The 11,284-nt window shown below is 39.6% G+C and overlaps 1 protein-coding gene across 1 annotated transcript; it reads left to right on the top strand.

The window, feature by feature from the left end:
• The first annotated feature begins 1,679 nt into the window (after positions 1–1,679).
• asb11 (ankyrin repeat and SOCS box containing 11) lies at positions 1,680–6,737 on the top strand. Its single transcript, XM_047370694.1, is given in 8 exon segments — positions 1,680–1,776; positions 2,016–2,095; positions 2,177–2,202; positions 2,204–2,276; positions 3,772–3,937; positions 4,017–4,151; positions 6,172–6,357; positions 6,435–6,737. Coding segments are annotated over 8 exon segments (888 nt in total). The 3' UTR covers positions 6,560–6,737.
• Positions 6,738–11,284: the final 4,547 nt, after the last annotated feature.

The raw sequence follows: 11,284 nt of genomic DNA, 5'->3' as shown, positions 1-11,284 counted from the left end.
CTCATTTATTAAGTGATTGTTTCCTTTGAACAATGACATTAGGGCTGATTTAATCCAGAATTTGCATTACAAGTGTCCCTTAATCATTGGTGAACTTGATTACGACTAAACACGTTTTACAAGCAGCAGACTGCGTGTTAACACCGCTACATTCAACTCTCCTGAAGTTCGGTAATATTTGCGACTTTCCTGTCAGCTCTATAAGTTTAATAGATAAGTCCTTATTTCTGACTTTACGTTACAAATCCAATTTTACCACGTCCAGTTCTCCACCTGCGTTCAGGATGGAGGGAGCAAACGCAGGTGGAGAACATCGAGCAGCAGCATTGTTGGCTTGTGGGTCATGTAGTTCGTTTGACTTGCATTATAGTATATGATTCTTGGGAAAAAACTACACAATGGCGGCGTCGATCCAAGTTTTTTTTTTTTTTAAGTTTATAACAAAGTCTCAGTTTTACATTTCCAAGGACAATTGATCCTAGTTTATTTTCCCTCCTATTGGTTAGCTCCCGCTCCCGTTCATTTTTTATCCTGTACCGTCCCAATCACGTGATCTTTACTGATGTTGTCTCCCATCCCGCGACCCGTGGGACTCCCGAAAAAATGTCAGCCTCTATTTCACAGTTTGTAGCTAAAGTGCCCAATCCCCCTCAAAGGTTGTCACTCAAATTTAAAGCAGGGCTAGGTTAGACTACAATATCCCAAACCTTAAACACCTTACAGATGGCTGTTCAGTCAATCATCTGGAAAATCTAAGGTGAGGCGAGGAAGACCATGGTAACTCTGGAGGAGCTGGAGAGATCCACAGTTCCGGCTGTAGAATCTGTATAACTATTAGCCGTGGAGTTCACAATTCTGGCAATTGTGGAGGAGTGGCAATGCTGAGGCCTTGTAGGGGACACGGCATACCTTTGGGGGAAGGTCTGCTCTGGTCAGATGAGACTAGACTTAAATTCATTAGTTGCAAAAACAAAACGCTACTTCTGGAGGGTAACTGACTTTGCACACCATGAGCACATCATCCCCACAATAAATTGTGGTAGCATGATGCTGTGGAGATGCCTTAGCAGGGAGAGGGAAGCTGGTCAGAGTTGATGCGAACTGCAAAGATGGCTATAGCAAAATAGAGGCTGTAAGAGACCTGAGGTTCACCTTCCACCTGGACAACAATCCTAAACATAGAGCCAGAGCTTTCTACCCAACCTGTGATTATTTGTACATCCGGTCATATAGAGGCCTAAACTTGCTTTGCCAATTCAAAGACATGAACATGTAATTTTCTCAATTCACTGAAATAGATCCAAGAATTCTAAAAATCTTTATATGATGATGTGTTTTTGGGAAACAAAGTGAAAGTCGGTGTTGACCCTCACTCCCAAAATTTCACAGTGTTGTAAGAGTTGCCTATTAGCCTTACCTTCATCTCCATTGTGCCAAATGCAATCAGGCCTGTCTGTCTCTCTCTTCATATGCACATGTTGAAGTTTTTTGTTCTAAAGGCGTGCCATCGGGACCATTGCAGCAGCTATTGTTATGTATGTACTTGGCCAATATCCTGGGATGAGATTGTTTGGGAAGTTGAAATGTGGGGGGGGGGGGTCACCAAGGACCCAGATAAGAGGGACAGCAAGGCCGAGTTCAGGTCTTTATTGCCTTGAAGAGTCTAGAAGGAGTCCGCCATGGTTTTCATGATGGCCACCATTTCCACGAAGTCCCAACCTTTGCAAAACCATTTGTACATCTACAGAGGCCTTTCATGTAACTCGCTGATGGCTGGTGAGTGTTTTTCATTCTCGGTTATTTAGGAATTCGAATGCACTTCATGTGAGCTGTGTTTGATTCGTCTTTATCCGAGTAAAAGGATGGCGGAAGCTTTCTAGTACAGGATTGAAAAGCTTTTCAGAACAAGAAAATTACAGACTTCACATCCTTATACAAACGTGAAGAGCAGTTTGTTGCTGTCTGGTTTTGTTTTCTTTGTTTAAAGACTTTCTATTTTGTTTGTTTTGTCTCAGATTCATGTTCTGACAGAATTCCCCTGCACGAGGCAGCCTATCAGGGCAGACTCCTTCATGTCATGTGCCTCATCGCCCAGGTGAACAATGGACGTTTCATATTTTTCTTTTGACTGCTTTTGAGATTTAAAAGTCCACAGATTTAATATTTTGTCTTGCAGGGCTTTCAGGTGAACGCTCTCACCATAGAGTCCTCTTCACGAGGCGTGTCTCGGGGGTGTCTACGCCTGTGCCAAATTCCTCTTGGACAATGGTGCAAATGTAAGAATACTTGAAAGTGAGCATAATAGTTCTTACCTTCATTCCTGTATACATTTAGAAATCTCAAATCAGAGGTGTGGTTGCAAACTGCTAAAAGATGCAGAAAGATTTCAGTTTACAGATCCAGCAACAAGATTGCAAACACCCTTCATTGCCAGGCATGTCATATTAGTTTAGGGCTTTTAACAATGAATGTGAACAGTTTCTATATATCTGGTTAGTTGTCCCTTTACAGGTTATAGAGAAAGGAGGACTACAGCAAGCGGCAGTCTGTAAAGGGAGAAATATTTGTAAGGGGTGTGTGCTTATATTTGAGTCTTTGTGTATATTTTGAGCCTGTGTGAATTAAAGAAAAGTCATGGCAAGTTCAAACCTCGGCACCCAATTATTGTTTCTCAAATTGGAAAACATTTTTTGGTCCATCTTAAACAAGAACAGTTCCAATAAGTCATCTATTCTCCAAATTAATGATATTCATGCCCATGGTTAGTGCACAGAAGCAACTGGCCAGTTTCCTAACCTGTTTCTCAAACACACACACACACACACACACACACACACACACACACACACACACACACACACACACACACACACACTCTTGTTTTGCTATATGTAGTGAGGACCATGTGTTGACTCCCATTGATTTTCAGTCATTTTCAACCCTTTCTATGCCCTAACCCTGACAATAACCCTAAACCTAACCATTACCAGTTCATGCCTAACCATAACCTGAACCTAAAGTCAATTCATACCTTAGTCCTAAACCTAACCGTTAGCAAAATAGGTCGTGAGGACCAGCAAAATGTCCTCACTTTGGTACAAACGGTCCTCAATTTGATGGTGAAATCGGGAAAATGGTTCTCACTGTGATGCCAAGACAGGAACACACACACACACACACACACACACACACATATCCGTGTTTTACTATCTTTATGAGGACTTTTCGGTTACTTCCATTGACTTCCATTCATTTTCCATGATTTTTAGTGCTTAACCCTGACCCTAACACTAACCCTAACCAGTTAATACCTAACCCTAACCCTGACAATAACTCAATTCATACCCTAGTCCTAAACCTAACCCCTGTCCCAAGAACGGAATTTAAAAAAGTGAGGACCAGGAAAATGTCCTCACTTTGCGATAAAAATACAAAAAATGGTTCTCACTCAGCAACAAGTACAAGAACACACACACACACACACACACTGCCCACCTCCAACATTAGCATGTTATGTATAAACAACCTTTCAAGACAACGAAGGTCAAACTGCACATGAAAAATATGAAACTAGAAGTGTTTGCTGATATTTTCTGTATTTTACTATCTATTTTGGCCAAAGAAAGAAGCAGTTATGCACACCAAAGATTGTCTCTGTCCTTCAAATAATTTTCAAAGCTTAAAATTCATAAAGTCCAAGTACTTGGATTCAAATATGATCCACTGTAAGCGTGTGTAACCTTGTTAAGTAGATTTTCTTTCCCTTGTCAGGCTCAAGCAATGTCAGCAGATGGCGCCACGCCTCTCTTTAACTCCTGCAGCAGTGGAAGTGTTGCATGTGTCAGACTCCTCTTACAGCACGGTGCCTCCATCCACACCATTCACCAGCTGTCTTCTCCCCTTCACCAGGCTGCTAAAAAAGGGGTCCAGGAGTTGTGTGGGTGTGAAAAGCGATGAGTGTTCAGGTGCGATATGTTTTAGCACAGAGTTGTAAAGCTGTGCCTCATACACTCCAGGTCACAGAGAGTGTTTGGAGCTGCTGTTGTCCTGCGGAGCTCAGATTGATCTGGAGCTGCCAGATGTGGGGACCCCGCTGTATGCAGCCTGCAGGGCCCCTGCAGCAGCGTGTGTAAAGCTGCTGCTGCATTCAGGTAACTGAAGTAACTGAGTGAAGAGGAGGAAAAAGAGGAGGCTTAAAAGATTTTTAAGCCTCTCCCTCATGTTATTTTGACTTTTAAATTAAATGAACATTGAATCAGCATATTTTGTGAAGTTAGAATAAATAAAGTCAGATATCAATAGGTGCTGAGAGGTGTAGAGCCCTATACTAATTTATACTTATAGCCCTATACCAACTGTTGGTAGATATAATAATTGCAGGTTTTAGCAGTTTTTGAATTTCCACAACAAAGTGACACGAAAAGTACCAATAATATTTTCTTTAGATGTATTTTTCATGCGGTGGGAAACTGTGCTTTTAAAAAAAAATAATTTTCCACAAACATCAACATCTTATGTAGCCATCTTCTTTCTGCCAGTTTTATGTTTTTCTTAATTGTAAAACCTAAAAATAGAAAGAAAAATTTATGGATTTTTTTTTATTTAAATTATTCGTTGTCATTTTCAAAGGGTCATGTAGCATTAGCGGCTCTAAATGAGTTTTATTTAGCTAGACAGGGGGAAAAATGGCTCCTTGGAACCCCGGTCTAGAAAACATTCGACCCCAAAGGTTAGGGAAACTGTACACTGCTGAATACCTGCTACTATACACCCAAGTATCTCTGGCAGTTTTTTAGTTCTATTTATTGTATTAGTTACCTCATAAACTCATTTGAGATTGTTAGCATTTTTGTTTATACTTTTTAAAACATTTTTAAATTTCTTATTAGTTTTAAACTTCTTATGCTGACCCTGGAGAATAGCTCTTTCATTTTACAGCACTGTGTTTGTACGCACAGCATAATGACAAATAGGCTTAATTTGACCTTTCTTTTATTAAAGCAAACGTCACAGACTCTTTTTCAGGCCCACAATAATGCGATCTTTTCTAACTTACTTCATTAAAATATTGCATGTTTAATCTGTTGCTGAGCACGTTAAAAGGAGAGAAATCACAGTTAAATTATTTTGCCCTTTAAGTTGAGGGGGAAGAAATGGCCCCCCGAATACTTTCAACTTGGTAATTGTGGCCCAAGGTACAAAACGTTTGGTCACCACTAGCCTCAGGTGACTTAAGCAGCCACCTTTGTTACTAAACTTTTATGATAGAGGGAACATTTTTGTTTCAGCACTACAAAAATTTAATTATTGCAAAACTCATCTACATTTAAACATGTGAAACAAACACTGCAATATCAGTTTGGTACACAGATCGTTTTAAGGTAAATTTCATCCAAACCAAATCCATGAAACAATTTTCTGTTTTATTTTATTATGTCTTTTTTGTTTGCAACTAAATTTCCTTAAACCCTGTTCCTTTATTTCTCAGCAGCTGGGGTAAAAATAGTTTCAGTTACCATCATTATTCAAATGCTTTTTTTTCCTTAGAATAAATGAGACATGTTGTTCCTTATTTAAACTTGACGTGTTATAAATGAAAAAAAAGATGACAAGTTTTTGATTTAAAGTTTGTGATTAGACAAAAATGACACACAGAAAATGTAGTTATAGATTCAAGTTAAAGTTAAGTGCAATTTAGCCTTTCTTCCAAGACAAAGATTGTTTGCTGCCAAATTGCGAAAGCCCCATTGGAATTAATCCCCGAAGGAGCCAACTGTCTGGCTGTCTAACTAAACTGCAGATTCAGTTCAGGCTTTTTTTCCCGCTGCTGCCTGGGTGATTTTCAGCCGTTATGCTGTCTAATCGCTCTGCCCCCCTCTCACCTTTTCCATAGAAACACAAAACTGTGCTTCACAGTTCACAGCAGCATACATTTCAATGCTTTTCTTGTCACTCTAATTTGCAGAGTCGTCAGCTATAACGAGAAATCATTTAAAGTAGTTTTTATAGCCCTAATTAGTGGTGATCTTTTTACTCCATAACTTGTTTTAACTTTCTCACCACAGACAATGGCTGTCAGACAGAAAACTCAGGTGGTTTTTGCCTATTTTTCTAAATGTTTTTTTATTCCTTCATTCTGGCATTGAATTTTCTCTGTTTGTGTACGTACAGGTGCAGATGTTGGATCTGGATGTGGGCAGGACAGTCCTTTGCATGGTGCAGTTCGTGCTGGAGAAGCTAACGTTGAACTTCTGCTGGACTTTGGGGCAGAAAGAGCCTGCAGGAATGCTGACGGGAAGACTCCTCTTGATCTGTCAGCACCAAACAGTGCGGTTCGATTTGCTCTGCAGAGAAAAGGTGTGTGACATGATCTACTCGCCTTTTTTATCTTCTGGAGCTCTAAGTTTAAATGTTGATCCCTCTCCCTATTTAAGGTCCCTGGTCTCTGTCTCAGCTCTGTTCTTTCTGCATTTGCCATAGTCTTGGGCGACCTCGTCTTCATAGAACCTCCATCCTCGTCCTTCCTCACAGCATCAAGAACTTCCTCCTTTACCATTGACACATCTGTTTAAAAGACTAAATGGCCCATCATCAAATTTCTTTTTATATTAACATATTCTCACAAAAACTACAACTGCATATTTGTATAATTTAGGACAATATTGCTTTTAAAATCATGACATTTAAGTAGTACTTACAGGTTCAATTTGCCTAATGAGTCAGACTTCGCATTTTTGTACTTTAAGTGAAGCTGACCATTTAACATCCCACTCTCTACAAAACCTTTCAGAAGTGAACACATCCAGTTGCATGTACTGTTCTTTAACTGTTTTCTGAACCTTTATAACTCCACAGGGAGCTGTGTGAATGTCACTTAAATCAGAGTCTGTTGTGGCTGAACAGAACAAGCTGGAAAAAAAGGAAATAAATAAACTGTGGAGTTTTGAAGAAGTGAGGCTTGTAGGCTTGTGTTGTCTGCAGTGCTGCATTTTCATAACTTGGGCAACTTAAAAACTTGATTCATGCCAAGATTATGCCCCAAGGAAAGACCATTATCAAGTATCACTGCCTAAACTACATGTGAGGGAAAATTAAACATTTTGTTTAAAAAACTGTCTTATTCCAACTGTTTACTGTCTCTTACAGACCAAATGTTTGGACCCACCTTCTCATTCAAAGAGTTTTCTTTATTTTCATGACTATGAATATTGTAGCTTCACACTGAAGGCATCATAACTATGAATTAACTCATGTGGAATTATATACTTAACAAAAAAGTGTGAAACAATTGAAAATATGTCTTATATTCTAGGTTCTTCAAAGTAGCCACCTTTTGCTTTGATTACTGCTCCACACACTCTTGGCATTCTGTTGATGAGCTTCAAGAGGTAGTCACCTGAAATGGTTTTCACTTCACAGGTGTGTCCTGTCAGGTTTAATAAGTGGGATTTCAAGCCTTATAAATGGGGTTGGGACCATCAGTTGTGTTGTGCAGGAGGTGGATACAGTACACAGCTGATAGTCCTACTGAATAAACTGTTTGAATATTTATTATGGCAAGAAAAAAGCAGCAAAGTAAAGAAAAACAAGTGGCCATCACTACTTTAAGAAATGAAGCTCAGTCAGTCCGAACAATTGGGAAAACTTTGAAAGTGTCCCCAAGTGCAGTCGCAACAACCATCAAGCGCTACAAAGAAACTGGCTCATATGAGGACCGCCCCAGGAAAGGAAGACCAAGAGTCACCTCTGCTGCGGACGATAAGTTCATCCGAGTCACCAGCCTCAGAAATCGCAGGTTAACAGCAGCTCAGATTAGAGAACAGGTCAATGCCACACAGAGTTCTAGCAGCAGACACATCTCTAGAACAACTGTTAAGAGGAGACTGTGTGAATCAGGCCTTCATGGTAAAATAGCGGCTAGGAAACCACTGCTGAGGACAGGCAACAAGAAGAAGAGACTTGTTTGGGCTAAAGAACACAAGGAATGGACATTAGACCAGTGGAAATCTGTGCTTTGGTCTGATGAGTCCGAGTTTGAGATCTTTGGTTCCAACCACCGTGTCTTTGTGCGGCGCAGAAGAGGTGAACGGATGGACCCTACATGCCTGGTTCCCACCGTGAAGCATGGAGGAGGAGGTGTGATGGTGTGGGGGTGCTTTGCTGGTGACACTGTTGGGGATTTATTCAAAATTGAAGGCATACTGAACCAGCATGGCTACCACAGCATCTTGCAGCGGCATGCTATTCCATCTGGTTTGCGTTTAGTTGGACCATCATTTATTTTTCAACAGAACAATGACCCCAAACACACCTCCAGGCTGTGTAAGGGCTATTTGACCAAGAAGGAGAGTGATGGGGTGCTGCGCCAGATGACCTGGCCTCCGCAGTCACCGGACCTGAACCCAATCAAGATGGTTTGGGGTGAGCTGGACCGCAGAGTGAAGGCAAAAGGGCCAACAAGTGCTAAGCATCTCTGGGAACTCCTTCAAGACTGTTGGAAAACCATTTCAGGTGACGACCTCTTGAAGCTCATCAACAGAGTGCCAAGAGTGTGCGGAGCAGTAATCAAAGCAAAAGGTGGCTACTTTGAAGAACCTAGAATATAAGACATATTTTCAGTTGTTTCACACTTTTTTGTTCAGTATATAATTCCACATGTGTTAATTCATAGTTTTAACGCCTTCAGTGTGAAGCTACAATATTCATAGTCATGAAAATAAAGAAAACTCTTTGAATGAGAAGGTGGGTCCAAACTTTTGGTCTGTACTGTATTTCCTTTGTTTCAATGACAAAGGATAATACAATCCCAATAATACTCCATCCATTACACTCACCTTCCTACACTATGCTTCTCTGCTGCACATTTGACGAAACAGCTAATGAGATATGCCTCAATGTCCCCATGATGGTATTACTTACTTTCATGTTACAACACGCTTCACTCACCTCGCCATACATGTGTGACTGTTAGGGGGCACAAATCTAAAAAAAAAACTTCAACGAGATGGTAACATGACAAAAGTACTGTACTCAGTCTGGATGCAGAAGGATATTGTTACTACCACACATTTGATCCCAATGCACTCTCACTATTCAGAACAGGAACAACACACAAAGACATGACAAAACTTGATGTTCTAAAAAATCTGTTTAATTTCCTCATTATTTCACCCATGTAACAGTGTCACATCAGTTTAGAAGATACAACCAACAGAAGACAGGGGTCCAGTGAAGTCAGGTTTTAACCAGGCCCCTAAAATGCATTGCAAATAATAATAAAAAAGATGACATGGTACATCGGCTTTGCAGTTGGAATTATGTGTTTTTTCATATCAAATCATAGTATGGACATTCCACTAAAATCTCACAGAATATAATTTTTTTCAGATGTGTAATGTCTCTCCATTATGTTTTCTTTACAACAATATTTTTGAAAAGTGGATATAATTTTACATTTCCTAATTTGCAATAGATAGCACACTGAAAACCAGCGCTACATTCACGCTGTTAATCATCTTGTCACATATGTCATAGGTGTGTTAATTTTAATTAGGAAAGAAATATAACATATTTTGTGGATCATCAAGTCCTTTGAGGTTTATAACGTATGTGTTTCACTTATAGTGTACCTCTGTTGCAATAATTAAGTAAGCATTGTAATGTAAAACATAGACACATTTTTTCCGATGCTTTATTATTGCCTGACCATCTCGGGCTGAAAGTTCAATGCTCTGTAATCAAGTCCTTTGCAACTGATAATTGTACTAACCAGAAAATAGGCTGAACTCCCCTGCCATGTCAATGACATTTCATCTTTATCAGTGAAGGGGGAGTGTCATCATAGTGTAACATATGATTTAGTACCTTCATAATTGGATAGTTGCAGCAAAATTTGTGTAGGATTTACATACATTTTGTACAATTGTGCTTATGTCCCAGATATAAGGTGTCTCTGAGCTGCATGGTTAAAAAAACAAACAGTGGCAGCCTGGCTTAGTTGGATATAATATGATGCCTTCTAAAATATGAAGAAAGAATGGATCGTTATTGACCCAAAGTGGCATATCTTCATGATACCTAGAGAGGGTGGTATGACAATTATAAATATGGGTTTGAACAGGAACGCAAACACAGCCAAATAAAAATGACTAACACAACAATACATTGAAAAATAACATGTGAAAAAGATTTTTAAAAAGCTGCATAAACGTTCTTATTTATAACAGGAATAAATTGGCCTTTAAATATGTTTGAAGTAGTCCTTAGAGCACTTCACACAAAAGTAAAAGCAGGAGAAAAAAAACAGAGCCTTTCACATTTATAAAAATGAACTGAAAGCATTGTGAAGTATGAGTTAGCGACAGAAACTGGTATATCTGCTGGAAAAGGGGTTGACTCTGTGCCTCAGAGCTAATCCAAGAAGAGCTTTTGAAACAGGCCATAAAATTATGAGAGTAAATCAGATTTCTCATAAGAGCCAAAACTAGCGAATCTGAATCAAACAAACGTTTTTTTCTCTTCTTTGAATCGAATGAATACCTCATACCCATTTTACCCATTTTATACCCATTTTATTTGTCATGGAATTGTTCCCACATTAGTGGGGAAATTCCTATTTCCCCCACTTCAAGGAGGAGTGCCTTCAGCAACCTCCGCCAGTAGCAAGAAGGATTTGCTGAAAGACTTCATCTGATTAAGGTGTCAGTTCCTTCTGTCTATGGTAACAACAGACACAGCAAAGCAGTAAGCTTCAAATAACGATAATGTTAGTGCTGTGTGCCGCTTTTATCTCCTGGAAGACAGAACCGTGCTGCATGTATTCAATAGTATTATTACATTAACATTTTTGCATTGTTTTTGCCATTTTTGTCTTGTTTTTGCAACGCTAGATAATTGTTATCAATTACAAAAATGGCCAAACAGGTCAAAGTGGAGCGTTCTTTGACATCGAGGGGGACGAGGTGTGAAGTGTCTCAGGAGCATTTAAAGAGACGGTACCAAAGCGAGTTGCTTGCAGACACACCTCAGAACAGAAGTAAAACAGGAACCTGTGGAGCTACAATGACAAGGAGGTCAGACCAAAGCATTGCAGTTCCACTTTATATAGACAACAACTGAATGATTGTATGGAAAGGAGGGATTTAAAAGCATGATATTTTTACGGATGTATGATTCTGTGGCCTTTTCTAATCATTTCTTTGCTGCCTTAATTAAATATATCTGCCCTTGTTGCTTACCTGCCGCACCGCTCACTGCTACAGCTTACACAACATAACTGTTGATT

The sequence above is a fragment of the Girardinichthys multiradiatus genome, chromosome 7 (genome assembly GCF_021462225.1).
Source record: "Girardinichthys multiradiatus isolate DD_20200921_A chromosome 7, DD_fGirMul_XY1, whole genome shotgun sequence".
NCBI lineage: Eukaryota > Metazoa > Chordata > Actinopteri > Cyprinodontiformes > Goodeidae > Girardinichthys > Girardinichthys multiradiatus.
This window is presented reverse-complemented; position numbering and strand designations above follow the sequence as displayed.